The sequence below is a fragment of the Arvicola amphibius genome, chromosome 2, assembly GCF_903992535.2.
Source record: "Arvicola amphibius chromosome 2, mArvAmp1.2, whole genome shotgun sequence".
NCBI classification, from domain to species: domain Eukaryota; kingdom Metazoa; phylum Chordata; class Mammalia; order Rodentia; family Cricetidae; genus Arvicola; species Arvicola amphibius.
In genome coordinates, this window is record NC_052048.2 from 133,895,082 (window position 1) to 133,912,696 (window position 17,615).

The 17,615-nt window shown below is 40.3% G+C and overlaps 1 protein-coding gene across 1 annotated transcript in view; it reads left to right on the forward strand.

Moving 5' to 3' along the window:
• Itsn2 (intersectin 2) overlaps window positions 1-17,615 on the forward strand; it is a 119,770-nt gene that overhangs the window by 70,814 nt on the left and 31,341 nt on the right. The window contains 7 exon segments of the mRNA XM_042054558.1: window positions 1,366-1,568; window positions 3,970-4,034; window positions 6,110-6,276; window positions 9,290-9,335; window positions 9,418-9,539; window positions 11,284-11,380; window positions 11,773-11,964. Of these exon segments, the coding sequence (XP_041910492.1) occupies window positions 1,366-1,568; window positions 3,970-4,034; window positions 6,110-6,276; window positions 9,290-9,335; window positions 9,418-9,539; window positions 11,284-11,380; window positions 11,773-11,964 (892 nt within the window).

The window sequence follows — 17,615 nt, forward strand, 5'->3', positions numbered from 1 at the left end:
TCAGTTCCATGAGGATTGGACTGGGGAGGGGCATTGCTTTTTCTTGGCTGGGAACCTTGGTACTTTGGTATATATACTTTGACACATTAGTATTACTAAAAAGAAATGGCGGACTTCATCACAGTAAAGCCTAAAATACAAATTTCATCTTCCGTTAGAAATCCTTACTACATGGTTATAATTTCCAGCATCTTATTATGTGCTAAAAATTCAAGAAAAACAAGTTAAGTGAAACTCTCTATTAAGTAGTTATAACCTAATAAAGGAATCATTTTTATGCACATGGCTGTGAAGCATAAGAAATGTTATAATAAATGTGTGTGCAAAGTTCTGAGGCTTAGAGATGAGAGGGCATCTCAGCTGATCTGTGAGGATTAGAGCATGCTTCCTGAAGAGAAGGTTCCAAGTTGGACCCTCAAACAGAAGTAAGGCTTCACCAAACCTAGAAGTTTCTCTAGTGAAAGAGCATTGTGAGGAAGGTCACTGAGGCATATAAGTTAGAGGTATTGGAAGGAATGAGACTTTTGCATAGTGTAGTTAGATTACACAACTCTTGAGGAAAGGGTGAAGAAGTCAGGTTGATCCAGGCATGGTGTTGGTGTATACCACCAGCACTTAGGAGGCTGAACTCGAAGGACTGGGATTCTCAAGCCAGCCTTGGCTACATAAAGCATTTAAGTCTAGCCTGAGCTATATAACCAAAACTTTGTCTGAATCAGTAAAATATCAGCCTACAAATAACATTTTAAGATAAGGTTAGGGGTTTAATAAAGTAGGTAATACAGTACTAGACAATTTGGCAGTGAAAAAACAAAGTTTTTGAGAGAAGCTTACACTTTTAACACTGTGACCAGGTTGATGGCTCAGTGGGTAAACAGTGACCTGCATCTGGGAAAGCTTGCTGCAGTGACATGCCCTTACTGCTGTGGGAGGTGGGAGGGGGAAAGGAATCAGCCTGGGAGGGACTCGTGTTACTGCTTGTGGGAAGTGGGAAGGCAGTGAGCATGGTGTGAGGGAAGGGAGGGGTCCTGGTTGTTAAGAGGGAATAGCAAGGGAGATGCTAAGCATGACCAGGTCTCTAGTCCTTGGGCAACGGGGTTACCAACAGCAGTTAGAAGCCATTGGAAGCTGGAGGAGAGAAAAAATTTGTAGTAACTCCTTTTTAAATTTTATTTGATGGATTTATAAATACTTCCTTGAGTATGCACTTCATCAGTATCCATGATGATGTCCTTGAATGGTGGAATGCCCAAGAAAGGTACTCGTGTCATAGACTGACCAGGTTAATATGCTCTCTGTATGCTAGGAATCACAAATCATGGTTACCATGATCCGTTGTTAACTTTTGGTTGCTTTCTGTCCTAGGGGCAGGCTGTAGAAAACCTGAAAGCTCAGGCCCTTTGTTCTTGGACGGCAAAGAAAGAGAACCACTTGAACTTCTCAAAGCATGACGTCATTACTGTCCTGGAGCAGCAGGAAAATTGGTGGTTTGGGGAGGTACATGGAGGAAGAGGATGGTTCCCCAAATCTTATGTCAAGATCATTCCTGGGAGTGAAGTAAAGCGAGAGTAAGCACCTCCGTGTGTCTACGTGCAGTGTGGGTGGTGGTGTCTTCTCCACATAAGCTGGGCTTTGAGTGCCAGAGGGTGATTCCTAGTGTGGAAGAAACTGCTTCACATGCTTGTGTCTGCTTTAGGATCTTTCACTTTAGCCATTTCAAATTTGTGAAGGTTTCAAAACATTCGATTTCTAGACTTTTGTTTTCTTTTTATCGTAAGACCAGTTAGAAAAATTACTTTTCATTTCACACTTGAAGCATTTCTCCACTGTTTACTGAAACTTTTCAATATTTAAAGGATTCTTTACTGGGGTCATGCCTGAACCTCTAGGGCTCTTTTGTTTTGTTTTGTTTTGTTTTTTCTCATTTTTTTATTCAAGATTTCCATCTCCTCCCCCCCTCCTCCCCTCTCCCTCCCCTCCCCTCCACCCACACCCCCACTCCACCCCTCTCCAAAGACAAAGAGCCATCAGGGTTCCCTTCACCATGTTCAGTCCAAGGTCCTCCCAGCTCCCCCTAAGTCCAGGAAGGTGAGCAACCAAACTGACAAGGCTCACAGTGAGCCCGTCCATGCTGTAGAGTTCATGTTCATTGCCATTGTCCTTGGTTTCTCAGTCCTCCTCCACCGTCAGCCACATTCAGAGAGTCCGGTTTGGTCCCCTGTTCCATCGATCCCACTCTGACTGGACTTGGTGGTCTCCCGTTAGATCTGTCCCACCGTCTCAATGGGTAAAAGCACTCCTCACGGTCCTGGCTTCCTTGCTCATGATCTCCCTCCTTTTGCTCCTCATCAGGACCTTGAGAGCTCAGTCTGGTGCTCCTATGTGGGGCTCTGTCATTTTCTCCATCCAATGCCAGGTGAAGGTTCTATGGTGATATGCAAAATATTCATGAGTATGACAATAGGATCTGGACATTTCTGGCACCCTCTCCTCAGCTGCCCAAGGAACTAGCTGGGGGCGTCTTCCTGGACACCTGGGAACCCCTCTAGAGTCAAGTCTCTGCCAACCCCAGAAACCTCTAGGGCTCTTTAAGCATAACCTCCCTATTGTTCATAGCATATGTCTTCATAGTTACTGACTTTTGTGACCAATATTCCTAATTAAGTCATCAGCTCATGAAGCTATAATCTGTTGTCTCTTTTGATCCATTTTTTTGTATCTATTATAATACTAAGACATAGCAGCTACAGAGTCATCTTAGCTTAATGAATGAGGACAGGAGAGCATGAGTGAGCAAAAGAATGAACTCACAAAACCCAAAACATAGCTCGACTGAGATCTCAAGTCTGTGGGGTGTCAGATTGCCAGCTGGCCCTAACTCGGCAGTAAGCGCAAATGTTAGCGGTGGGTAACTGTCCCGTGCCCCACATGGACGGGGCTTGAGCAGGAGCAGTCTCACAGATGAGCCTCCGGGTCCTGGGAGTCAAGCTTATGTTCTAGTTGCACTATTTTCACCAGCCGGTATTACCTCCCAATTTCTGATTAAGTGAAAGAATTAATTATTAATTAGACAAACTGTAAGCTCTTCGGTGCTGCATGTCTGCTTGTCGGTATTTAGTTCAGATGTAGAAATTAGCTGCTCGGGTTGTCTGGAATTTTGGATAGATGAAGTATAGAAGTCACAATACATGCCTAGCATCTTCATGAGAAACCCTTTATAGCAACTATTGTATTATTCTGTAACATACTATAGAGAAGAAAGCATAAGCAAAAAATAGATTAGGATTAAATGTTTTAGAGGCCATTTCCCCCATAAATTTCTGTTCAATTACTGATACTTTCAAAGAGATAAGTCATGTTACTTAAAAGCCTGCAGCAGAGCTGGGCATGGGTATACATGCTTTTAGGTTCAGCAACTCAGGAAGTTGAAGCAGGAGGATTTCTTGATCTTACAAGTTCAGAAACCAGCCTGGGCAACATAGAAGACCTGTCTCAAAACAAACAAAACACATGCCACAAAAAAGAGCAAGCAAAGCCTGCATCAATGGAGACATTAGAATTAAGCAAGGCAATCCCATTGTGAGGTTTTTTTTAAAATATTATTTTTATATTGTAAGATGTATTAAACTCTAATCAAATAATAACATTCATATATTTCCTTGTTTATCTGTATGTGCTTTCTCAAAACACTGTCCACTTACTAGTGTGCAGATGTCTGTTAGTTAAATTCCATATAGAGCGAAAGCTATGTTTTATTGAAGTTACTTTAAAATATAATGGTTTATAATTAGATAGTTCTTGGTCTAGGAGGATTTGGTATATAAGACTACTCCTGTGTGCACAGAGATGGCAGTTTAGTTGAGGGAACCCTAGATTTTGCTAACCATTTTAAAGTCTTCAGTTCACCTCTTTTGTGCTTCTGTCCTCTGAGTGTGTGAATCTGTCTTATTTCTCCATTTAATTTGCTAGGCCAGAAACTTTGTATGCGGCTATAAATAAGAAACCTACCTCCACAGCCTATCCAGCTGGAGAAGGTAAGCTCTGGGCAATTTGCATTAAACAGGAATTAGCTTAGTTATTATTTGAACATACATTGTTCTCCATTTCTAGTTCTTTGATGTTTTTGAGATTAAGAAAACCTCCTTCTCCTTACATCATATGAATATTGAAGATACAGAAAATATATGGCTAAAAATTCTTAGCATATTTAGAGTTGGGCCTACAGAAATTCAGCACAGGGGCTGGGATGATGGGTCAGTGGTTAGGAGCGCTTGCTGATCTTGCAGAAGACCTACATTCAGTTCTCAGCACCCATATGAGACTACTCACAACTGCCTGTAACTACAGCTCTGGTGCCCTTTCTGGCCTCTGTAGAAACCACACACGCACATGTAAATAAAACTAATCAAGTGTGATGGTGCATGCCTTCAATCCCAGCACAGTAACAAAGGATGAGGAAGGGCTTCTCACAGACTGAAGAGAATGAGCCAGCCATGACCTTGCAGCTTAGGAAATGAGGGCCCCGGAGAAGCTGGCTCCATGTCTGCACTGCAGACTGGGTGTGGAGAGGCGTGTAGGAGAGCTCGGGTGCTCTTCCTTACTGTGACTTTTCTTAGACCCTGTAATCCTTGCAGTTGTAGTAAACCAGCTAGGCAGCGTGACTCTGGGAGTGAGAATAATAGTTTCAAAAGTGTGTTTCTGATAAAAGACTAGATTCTGTATTGACAAATATTGATGGAGGAGAGTTATCTGTCTATGTTACTTTCATTGGTTAATTAATAAAGAAAACTGCCTTGGCCCTTTAAGAGACAGAAAATTAGGTAGGCGGAGTAGACAGAACAGAATTGTGGGAAAAAGGAAGTAGAGTTGGGGAGACGCTTCAGGCAGTCACCATAGTGAGTCACCTTGATTCTCCTCTCTGAGATGGACGCAGGTTAAGATCTCTCCTGGTAAGCCACACCTCGTGGTGCTACACTGATTACTAAATATGGGTTAAAGAAAGATGTGAGAATTAACCAATAAGAGGCTAAAACTATGGGCCAGGCAGTGTTTTAAAAGAATACAGTTTCTGTGTAATTATTTTGGGTAAAGCTAGCCGGGTGGCAGGAAACAGCCCCGCCCGCTTCGTTCTACAAAATATACATAAAAATAGAAAAATAAAAAAAACTTCTAGCCAGGCAGTGGTGGCTCATACCTTTAATCACAGCACTCGGGAGGCAGAGGATCTCTAAGTTCGAGGCCAGCCTGGTCTACAGAGTGAGTTCCAGAACAGGCTCCAAAGCTACAGAGAAATCTTGTCTTAAAAAACCTAAATAAATAAATAGACTTCTAAAACACAGATGCTGTTTCTTCAAAGTAGTAGTAATCATAGGAACAAGAATCAAAGACAGTATAAAACTGCAGACCTATCTATCCCATGAGGTCATTCAGCAACAGAGATTCATTTAGAATCTGTTTGGAGCCAAGCAGTATGCTAGGAGCTGGAGTCTTGTAGCAGAACTTAATGTTTTCATAACTGTACAAAACAATTAAAGAACAAAGACTAGGGTGTATTTTACATAAAAGGTTTAAGAGATTATTACCAAGTAGCACTCCCAGTAAGCCTCAGTTCCATTATTTGTAGACATACTATATGTTTGTAGTTTGGGATAATTCTTTGTTACAAAAAAAAAAAAAAGATTGACAAAGTGGGCACACCTTTAATCTCAGCACTGGGAAAGCAGGGTCAGGTGATCTCTGTGAGTTCCAAGCCAGCGAAGGCAAGCTACATAGTGATACTTTCTCAAACAAAACAAACAAAAGATTAACTATTGCTAGACTTGTTGTAGCACAGCCCACTGTCCCTACAGCCTAAGCGATAGTCTTTCTTTTCTTTAACAAAATAACAGCAATTGAAAAAACTGTAAAGCACTCCATAACTTTTGTTAGCTTTCACCTAGACAATTATTAAATTATTGCTTTGGTTCTGTTTTCTGCCTGAAGACCTTGTTTGAAGTTTGTAAGGCTCAAGGTCTTTTACCATAAACCTCTATGTCTTAGAGATTATCGCATTTTCTTCTTTACATCTGTTGTCTTAAAGTCCAGACCGTTCCTTTCCTTGTTCCTACAGAGTACATTGCACTTTATCCATACTCAAGTGTAGAGCCTGGAGATTTGACTTTCAATGAAGGTGAAGAAATATTGGTGACCCAGAAAGATGGAGAGTGGTGGACAGGAAGTATTGGAGAGAGAACTGGAATCTTCCCTTCCAACTATGTCAAACCAAAAGATCAAGAGGTAATGGTCTTTGTGTTAAAATAAAAGCATTCTGTTGTTACCAATTGATGTTCACGCTAATACGGAGATCTACAGTTGTGGTCTTGCTGCTCTCATCACAAGGAAACTGCTCAAAGTAGCTCTGATCACATAGGTTTTATTTTGGAGTTCCAGTTAGAAGATAAGGGCACAGGATTCACAGAGTAAGTAGAGCATGAGCCATTGATAAAACTGAGCCTAATGGTCACCGACACTAAGAACTGGCTCCAGAGTCTGCAGACTTAGGAAGAGCCACCTGGCAGGAGTCTGCACCAGCCCCAACTCCACGTGTCCACATTCTGCACTTCCCGCTGCTTCCACACACCCCATTCTGCTGTAATGTGGACCCTTCCGGCTATTGTAGAGGATCAGGGGTCCCTCAAAGGGGTTAAGTATGTGAGTCAGACCTCAGTGATCTTTACCATATTAGAAATTAAAGCTGAAATTGTTTAAACACTCATTTTAAATTACTAAATTCATTATCTGAAAATATAAGAAACTTTTGTGGAAAAAAATAACTGAAAGAAAACTATTCAGTGAGAAGAGGGGTATAATTTTTATTTCTGTGAACCTTTTATGGTTGCTTTTATGGTAAGTGAGGACAGACCCCATATATCTCTATATTCAATCTGGTTTACACTGAAAGTAATCTTTTTATCATTGGGGTAGACATGGGGTCTTACATAACTCTTGTCTTCACGTTTGCTACAATCTGAGACCTTGAACTCCTAAGTCTTGGAAGGTATGTGAGACCTCCCAAATGAAGCTATTACAGGTGTCTGTCACTAAGCTCAGCTTCAGTGCATTTGGTAGTCTCTTTTGGTTGAAATATATGAAGAACATAAAACCCCATGCAGATATGAGGGTAAAAAGTATTTTAATATTTGCAGGTGTCTCTTGGTAGTCTAATTCTTCTACATCAGTATCTGGTGCAGGGTGAATTGTTAGAGATTAGTTGTAGCTCTAGTAGTTAGAGTCATGTCAGTGAATGCTTTTATATTCTAATCCTTTTAGTTTTTATTAATATTTATTTAATGCTAATAAATAGACTAATTGTAAAATTTATTTACTTCCTTAAATTTATTATTCTAATAATTAAATATAAATTAATTATTAATTCATTAAATATATTTATTTGTTGAATAAAATAATATTAAAATTTAAAATAAAAGTAATATTTACTTTATATTAAAATTCTTTTTATTTTAATATAAAATGCTGAATTTTGCATAGTTAATAGACCCTTTACTTGTGTGAAAAATCATACCATCATTCACTGGTACTTAGAAACTAGTAGCTCATTGAGGTATGCAGAATGCTCCTTGAATTGACACATGTTATTATATGATATCAAGACAAACGTCTGTAAATATTATCTCTTTCAGAAAGGTCTAGTAGGCGCAACTCACCTTTATGATAGGCAGGTAGCAGCACAGTGGCGTGCTGCGCTGTGTGTGAGTGTGGCGTGCTGCGCTGTGTGTGAGTGTGGTGTGGTGCGCTGTGTGTGAGTGTGGTGTGGTGAGCTGTGTGTGAGTGTGGTGTGGTGCGCTGTGTGTGAGTGTGGCGTGGTGTGCTGTGTGTGAGTGTGGTGTGGTGCGCTGTGTGTAAATGTGGTGCACTATGTGTAAGTGTGGCATGGTTGGTGTCCTGTGTGTGAATGTGGTGTGGTATACTGTTGGGTGAATGTGGCGTGGTTGGTGTCCTGTGTATGTGGCCCAGCATGCTAGTAGATGACAGTGTCGTGTCACATTGTTGAAAGGGTGGATTTTGAGGACTGTATTCTCTCTAAGAGGACTTCATCTGATTTAGAAATAAACGTTTTGTGACTTGTATTTGACTTTCAAGGGTAAATTGGGGATGAGTCTTGCTCAGTGGTTAAGCCCTGCCGTGTACTCGCAAATGTTAGTTTGACTTTAGACCCTCACTGGTGCTGTGTATACTAATCAAGAAGAAAATCTCCTTACTCCTCCCTCTTTTACTCGGACTGCTAAAAATAATAAATATGATCAGTTCAGTTTAGTTTTTGTTATTTTGCAGTACTGGGATTGAACCAAGGACCTCTTAAATAGCAGACAGACACTCAACTGTTGAGCTACGTTTTATCCCCAGCTTATCCTTTAAAGCCAAACAGAAGTTATAGTTGCTGCCCATGATAGGAATTTCCTATTCTTAAATCAAATTCAGTCATTTTAGGGAGAATATAATAATAAATAAATAAATGTTGCCTACTATTCAGCAAAAGCTATGGGTGAGTCAGGGTCCCTTATGGGAAATAAGAACAAAACTCATATATGCCTCCACATTTCCCAGGATACATGTTTATAACGTAGCATCAATGCTAAACCCCTTCATGAATAGGCTAGCCCATGAGCTGGGTAGTCAGTCATCTGAGAGAGGGAGCCCCATTGAGAAAATGTCCCAGTCAGATCAGCCTAGACAAACTTTTTGAGCATTTTCTTGATTAATGATTGGGGAGCAGGTCACTGTGGGTTGGGCCCCCCTTGGGCTGGGTCCTGGTACAGGAGAGCAGGATTCGAGAAGGCTATGAGAAGCAGCACCTTCCATGGCTCTCCCAGTTCCTGCCTTGACATCCCTCAGCGATGGGCTCTTATCTGGAAATGTAAGATGAAATAAACCCTGTCCTCCCCAAGCTGCTTTTGGTCATGGTGTTTTCATCACAGCAATCAAAACCAAACCAATATATTCCAGACAGCCATGTTTAATGTCATGAAAGTTATATAAAATGAACGCTTTCTGTCATGTAAGTGTGTGACAGTGTCAGCTACTTGCTTATAAAACACTGTTAGCAGACCAAATCTCTTTGTCAATGTCGGATTCTTCAGGTATTTGATTAACACAGTTTATTGTCACTTTGGTCTTCATTTAAAGAAACAAGAATCTTGGGCATTAGAAATCTTTAATTCTTAGTAAACCTAGATTGTCATGTCTGGATTGCTGAAAATAATAATTTTTAAAATGTATTTTTTCCTTGTAGAATTTTGGGAATGCTGGCAAATCTGGAACATTAAACAAAAAACCTGGTATGTAGAACAGTGATCTTGAAAACTGACTGGTGTTTGCCTGCCGTAGTCTTGGATCCACACTTCTGTTTTCTCCTTTCAGAGATTGCTCAAGTGACTTCAGCATATGCCGCTTCCGGTGCTGAGCAGCTCAGCCTTGCACCAGGGCAGTTAATATTAATCTTAAAGAAAAACACAAGTGGGTGGTGGCAAGGAGAGCTACAGGTAATGTTCTTTTCCAGGTAAAAACCCAGTCTCATAAAAAAGACAGTCAGTTAAAAAAAAAAGTCACCCCCCAGTCGTAACACTTAGAGGTGATCAGTCAACATTTAGATATATTTACCTCGAGTCTCTGCTGCTGTGAACGTAGTTCAGTTGACCTATAAGTAACAGTTTAAAGAATAATTTTCTCTAACAACATAATCGTTTTCCAGTTCACCACTCACTAGGTCTTTCTCTTTTTTTTTTTTTTGGTTTTTCGAGACAGGGTTTCTCTGTGGCTTTGGAGCCTGTCCTGGAACTAGCTCTTGTAGGCTGGTCTCGAACTCACAGAGATCCGCCTGCCTCTGCCTCCCGAGTGCTGGGATTAAAGGCGTGCGCCACCACCGCCCGGCCTAGGTCTTTCTCTTAAAGGAAAAAGCATACCGTTATCTCTGCCTGGGACACCGACCTTGCTGTACCCCTCAAAGAAAAGACCGGGCTGTGTGCTGAGAAAAATACTCCCCAGTGGACAGCTGTTGCCCTCACCCCCTAAGTCTTAGGCCTTGGAAACAGCAGTGCAAGGAAACAGTACAGACATAGATGAGCAGTTTTTCCCAAAATGTTAACAGTTGGCACATGTATTTTTACAGAGTAAAAGCTTTCTTTCTTACCTAATTTTTCTTGCTAACCTAAAGGCACGTTAGAGTTAAGAGATGATGAGAGAAATAATGTTTTATATAAGTTTACATGTGATGGAAGTAATGAGAGGCAAGGCATAACTTAGTTCTGGCATGTAGTGAACAGAGATGTGCAGATTTGATACGTTCTTGACTCAGCCCCTCAGTAACCACCTTCTGATTCACTCTAACGTACTAAATGGGAAACATGACCCTCCAGATATGCTTTAATGACTTCTTGATTATTGATGAAGCTCCAGGGTGTACTTTAAGTCATCTATACCCTTAACAGTTAAGTTGAACTTGCAAGGCTCTGGGAAGATCTCTTTAAACAGTTATTTGGGCAGAATAGCCAGAGAACTCTTAATTGGAAGTTCTCTAGAGACTTCCATGACTGGCATTTTCAGAATGCTTTGAGATGCATACTGTAGTGAATCTTCCAGTTGTTTAATGTTGATCTAAAAGGCCAATGGTGAGTTCAGGGGTTCTATAACTAGTCCCCACAACTGCTTTCAAATTTGGTAGTTCATGAGAGGGATTCTTAGTGCCCACTGAAGTTGTTATCCTCACTGTTTGTCATTATGAAACAGTACAGACTAAAATCAGCCTGTAGGTTAGAACAAGGCGTTCCTAAAGTGGAACAGGTGTCCCTCTCCAGCAGAGCAGGGGGCAGCATGACCTTTCCTTGGAAATAATCTGTAACAACTCAGAGTTATTGCCAGCCCGAGAAGCCTGTGGGAGCCCTAGTGTTGGAGTTTTTAACTGGATCTTTTTCACATGGGTATGTTTGATCATATGGTGAACGCATGACTCCAGCCCTGTCATCAGAGTGAGCTGATACACCCACCATAATCCACAGTGCTAGATTTGGTGTTCCCAAGCCTTGCAGATAAACTAAGACACTTGCCAGTAATAATAGATTCTGTCTTGAGGAGTCAAGTGCAAAGGCCAATATATGGGCAAGGTTAACCTGTCATTATAGAAATCCTAGGTTTTTTTAGTTTTAAATTGTAGCTCAATGGTTGTTTTTAATTTTATATTTTAATTACACTTTTTTGTTTTTTGTTTTTGTTTTTTTGCTGATTTTATAGGCCAGAGGGAAAAAACGACAGAAGGGGTGGTTTCCTGCCAGCCACGTAAAGCTGCTGGGTCCAAGTACTGAGAGGACCACGCCTGCCTTTCACGCTGGTATGAAAGTGGGTCACCCTGTGTTTCGTCTACAGACTGTGTTAAAGCACAGTGTGTCTTAGATTAGCTCGCTCTTTGAAGACACGGAAAACTTGCCTTTCCTGTCCTCTGCTTCAGAGCAGCGGACCTCTGGGAACGTCTTCCCGCAGAACTCTATTACTCCTTGACATGTGAGGTTATCATGCCGTCATATTAACGGCAAGCGGTTCACTTGGATTGGTACCTGCAGTTGCTTAGTTTTTGTTTTTGTGAGACTGGGAAAGATGATGGAGGGAGAGAGCATGTAAGGGAAATTTTTAGCCTGATTTTAGAATTTAGTAATGATTTAAACTCTAGGGACAGAGTTGATCCTTACAGGAATGCTTAATTTATTATTTTGCTTTTTTTTGTAGTGTGTCAAGTGATCGCTATGTATGACTATGCAGCGAATAATGAAGACGAGCTCAGTTTCTCCAAGGGACAGCTGATTAATGTCATGAACAAGGATGATCCTGATTGGTGGCAAGGAGAAATCAATGGGGTGACTGGTCTCTTTCCTTCAAACTATGTTAAGATGACAACAGACTCAGACCCAAGTCAACAGTGTGAGTAACATCAAATTACTTACTTCTTACCTGATATGAAACATTTAATATGCCATATTGCATGCATTGCTATTCCAGATCAGATATTAGCACTCACACAAGTCGTAGTTACTATTTCAAATAAGAAAAACCAGCCGGGCGGTGGTGGCGCACGCCTTTAATCCTAGCACTCGGGAGGCAGAGGCAGGCGGATCTCTGTGAGTTCGAGGCCAGCCTGGTCTACAAGAGCTAGTTCCAGGACAGGCTCCAAAACCACAGAGAAACCCTGTCTCGAAAAATCAAAAAAAAAAAAAAAAAAAAAAAACCAAAGGGTAACAGTTTACAAGCTCAAAAGTTGTCCTGCTTTCTGGTAGTTTCAGACTTTAGTGTTAGTTTTTGTCTTTATAAAAGTGTGTAATTTCCCATGCGGGTTCTTTGCTGTGATGGCATCTATCTCCCCTTTACCACCGCCACCGCTTTACCGCATCTGGTGCTCTTTCTCAGATTGATGAAAAGTAGCCGGTACTGTAATTTCCCTATACCATAATGTATCCTTTTAGTGTATACATGCCATTTGTTTGGAATCCCCTCGTTTATTCTTTATGTGTTTATATACTATCCAGTTTGTAAAAGTTAACCCATTTACATGCTTGCAAAACTTTCACTAGGTGATTCTTTAGCGAACTGTCTCATGCCACAAAATATATATGAATCAAGATCGTTTCTCAGTTACATCAGACACATACAAATGAGACAGGGGTGGGGGGGGGGGAAGAAAAATAAAGGAAGCCATTACTCTAGAGAAATCTACCTCAAATATAAAAACCTCCTAGAAAAATACCCTATCTTGTGAGAACTTTTTTTAAAGCTATACTGGTCTTAATGTAGCTGGGGTTGGTCTCACACTTGCTCTGTGCCTGAGGATGATCTTGAATTCCTGATTCTCCTGCTTCCAGTTTCTGATTCTGAGTACCTAGATTATAAGCCTGTACTGCCATGCTCAAATAAAACTCTCTCTTTCTCTCCCTCTCTCTTCTTTTATTTTCTCTTTCCCTCTCTCCTCCCTCCAGTAGTAGTAGCAGTAGTGGGGTGGTATTGGGGGCTGACTGAACCTAGAGCCTCATGAACTATAGGCATGTGCTCCACCCCAATCCATGTCCCCAGTTTCTAATTCTTAAGAGAACAGGATTTGAAATTTGTTTGGTACACACATTATACAGAAATCATGAATTGGTTAACCAAGGACACATGGCAGATGGCACATGTAACTTTGAAGCCAGGCATGGTACACTTCTAGCATCCCAGCACTCAGAAGGATTATAAACTGGAATCCAATTTAAAATCAGCCGTTGTAGCAAGAGGCTGCTGTTGCAAGGAGAGCGGGGGGGGGGGGGGGGGGGGGGGGCTTTGTTTGTCCCGGCTCCCCAACTAGCTTACACCAGAAATAATCACACAGAAACTGTATTAATTAAATTACTGTCTGGCCCATTATCTCTAGCCTCTTATTGGCTAACTCTCACATCTTAATTTAACCCATTTCTAATAATCTGTATATAACCATGAGGTCGTGGCTTACTGGGAAAGATTCAGCATGTCTGACCTGGCAGCTCCATGGTGGCTCTCTCTGACTCTGCTTTCTTCCTCCCAGAATTCAGTTCTGTCTTCTCCACCTACCTAAGTTCTGCCCTATCAGGCCAAGCAGTTTCTTTTTTGATTAACCAATGAAAGCAATACATAAACAGAAGGACCTCCTATACCAGGCTGCTGTGTTAGCACAGCTCCACAAGGCGGCTGACTTCATGCCCTCCTTGAAATAATATAAGGAAACTATAACCTTTGAACAAATAGGAGGGAAATCTTTCATTCATTATTGTCTACACAATTTTAAAGAAATGAAGTCATCATTTGCTTCAGTCAAGAAATGTATTCATAACCTGGCAGTGGTGGCGCACACCTTTAATCCCAGCACCTGGGAGGCAGAGGCAGGTGGACCTCTATGAGTTTGAGGCCAGCCTGGTCTACAAGAGCTAGTTTAGGACAGGCTCCTAAACCACAGAGAAACCCTGTCTCAAAAAACCAAAAAAAAAAAAAAGAAGAAGAAGTGTATTCATCTCATAGCTGCCCACCACATACTGAGAATCCCAATAGTTAGTGACAACACTTTCTCTAAAGTAGCTTTGGACTTCAGCTGGGAGCAGTCACATAAATGCAACACTTGCCATAGTGAATATTTATACAAATACATACCTGGGAAAGATCCCTGAGTCCATGTGGGAAGGAAGGCATGTCATTGCAGAAGGCTTCTCAGAGGACGTTGACTGGACCAAGAGGAGAAGGAGTTACAGTTTGCTAGAAAGGCAAATGGGGATGGAAGGGAGTACCAGTTACTTTCTTGATCGTCTTACCTATTTAGAGATGAGGAAATAGAACTGTCAAGGGACTGGGTCAAAATAGAATAGTTTCAAAGTGCTCTTTGTTATAAAGTTATTCTCTGTAGCTTATCTACTACCCTGATTTGGGCTAAGATATCTGGGGTTTTGTAGTTTGAATACATCTAAAAATAGTGCTTCTTTCCTAAATGAATGGCAAAGGTTCATCATCCATCATGAAATTAAAGAGCTCTCAGGAAAGTTTCCAAATAGACCCTCTGAAAAGTCTGTTTTCCATAAAACAGCTGTTTAAACCACCACGGAACCAGCAGCATGTCTGTTAGGTTTGCTCAAAATAGCTGTTTATTAGCAACAAAATTTATTAGCCAAAATTACTGTTCACAAATGACCAGGATTCCTTGTATTGGTAGTTATGAAAGTTCACTAAACATAAGTTGGCATAAGCCTACAGTTTCCATAGGATATGTTCTAGAAAACACCTCATGCTTATAGTCACAAATTCATCTGAGAACTTTATTATAGCTACTTAGATATTGAGAAGTGAATCAGTTAATAAGAGTCCTTGAGGCATTAGTGCTGGTTAAACTGCAGACTATCATTTGTGTTCCTCTTGCCCTTATAAACACTATTTTCATTTTACTATACAATTGGTACTTTTTAAGGTTGAGGATTTTTGTGGTTCAAATTTATTTAGTTGATGTTGCATGTGACTATTAGATTTTTTTCTCACCCACCTAATTTACATTATGTTCATTTTATTCCTCATTTTTTTTTTTTAGGACCCAATGTTGTCTTCCAGTTGTGAAAGCACCCCAGAGACCCACTATCCAAGTTTGACTCTAGCGTGGAGGCAGGGCAGGCAGCCCTGATCAAATATCTCCTACACAATTCGTTTACTTCGCTTGAATGTTAGAGCCACTTGTGATTATTTATTTGTGTTTCTAATTTACAGTTAAAATTTATTTGTAACAATTTCAAGGATAGTGGGTCTTTGTGTGGCTTTCCCTGCTGTTCACTCTGGCATCTTTTAGCATTTTTCTTCCTTTTTTAATTTGGCAATTGTAGGTCATTAGCATGCATATTCAGTTTGCCCTTACATGGTGGGAGTGCAAACACACAAAGACCCACTATTTGCACAAACTGTTCTGTCTAGTTTGGAATGGGCTGCCATGCTTTTCCAATGCTGTTGCAAATTGTATATTCATTATGGAATTCAGGTGATGTTTGCTTATGTTCTGCTGTTATATTTGATATAATCCTAATCACAAGAGCCCATAATTGGCTCAATCTGTGATTTTCCCTCAAATAATCACTGTTTATTACTTTCTAATATGCCATTCTAAGTACCAATAGTCAGGTTTATTTGAAAGCCGAGAATGGAAATAGCCTTTTGTATGTTTCTGTGTAATTTGAATAGGAGCAACAACATTGGAGGAACTTCCCTTGTCTCCCAGAAGATGAAAGTGGTATGCTCTGGCCATTGTGTGCAGAGTAGTGTATGTCTGGTTTGTCTCAACTGCCCAAGGAAGAGTGTAGGACCCGGGCAGTTCCTTTAGGGTCTCAGGTGCTCTCAGTTGCAGATCTGTGCTCCAGCACACAGTTACTGCTTTATTGATGACATAAACATTGATTGCTTTCAAGAATGGAAAGTGTCCATCATTGACTGTGGATGAGAAACTTCCCCTAGCTTAGAGCACTTATATCTGTAATATATTCTAAAGTAGAATTTATGTTATCTCTTGTAGTCAGGTGACTACTTACCCTAGTATAGAAAATGGCACTGTTGGCATTCATAATGCATTTAGTAAAAATCATAAGGAATCCTTGAAGAGGTTGTGCCAGACCTGAAGCAGGCTTGAAAGCTCTAGCCAAGGACCCATAATGGTAAGAGCACGTGAGAGCTGGCATTCCTCTATGCCCATGAGGCTTCTTTGAGACTAGCATATTGATGTTGCCATTCATATTTTCCTGGCTAATATTCTTCTCCCACATCAGCTCCTTTGACATAGGATTTTACCTCTTCCCTTGAATGGAAAGCACTCTAACAAAATAGACATTATTATAAACTAGTATGTATGAGAGCACTTAGCTGAAATGAAAAAGAATTTTAATACAGTATTAAACCGTATTTGAAAATCAATGAGCAGTTTATGCATTTTAAAATGTTTACAAAATGCAGTGCAATCTACTGTTTGAGAAATGTCAGATAAATGTATATACAATCACAGAGTCTTATTCCTCATAGAGTTCTTTGAGAAAATGAAACATGCTTTTATACCTCTCACTTTCATTTAAAGGCATATTTTGTGCAATATTTATGTTAATGTGCCTATATATTATGAATGAATTATTGCAATTGTACATTACCTAAATCATGAAAGAACCAACAGTTTAGTTACAACTTTACAAAGCTCCGATATCTGGTTTGGAAAGCTTCACACTATTGCAATGTTGGGAGATGTGTATATGTGCTCCCAGGGGTGGGGATTTCTGCTAAAGTTCTTAAACCACCTCCATTTTAGCATTTGCCATCATAACAGTATTTTAAATGACATTCATAGGAAAGCAATAGTATCCACTTATAGATGGGTAAGAGAATTGCCTGCAGTCACTAAGAAATAGTGCAAAGACTGATTCCAGACTGACTTTTCCACAGTATATAGATTACCCGAACTTGCTTTTTATCTCCTCAACATTCTGTCTTTACATCCTTGAATTCAGTGTGTGGACAGCTGCTGTATAAGCCAAGGTCAGAAACTCTAGTGCTGCTGCTAATTAACTGCATTGTTCCATAAAGCCCTTTTTCCTGTTATATTTTTTATTTTGGGATTTCTACTATACTGATAAATTATTCCAAAAGTATTTTTATAGGTCAAATCACTTGATTTCTCCATCACTAAGAGTAGACTACTAGAAATGGCACTTAGGTTGAACTCAGCATCTATGGTCAATCTGAAAATAATATGTTCATCAGATACCTGTGGATTAAGTCACACACTGGCCCATCATTCAAAGTAAATGTCAGTCTAGAAAATAAATTTACTGTGTTAACCAGATACTACCTGGGTGGGTATATTGTCATGTATTTGATAGGAAGCTGTAAGGAAGGAAATTGTATGATGTATAATCATTTAAATCTTCCTATAAGTGCATGCAATCTGTTGCAGTACCTTATCAGTCATGTATTTGCTCTCTTCCTGATTTGCTGTAAGGCAGCTTTCTGTTGCTTAAAAGGAAAGAGCTTATCGGAGGCATAATTTAAAGATTGGAATACAATGGAAT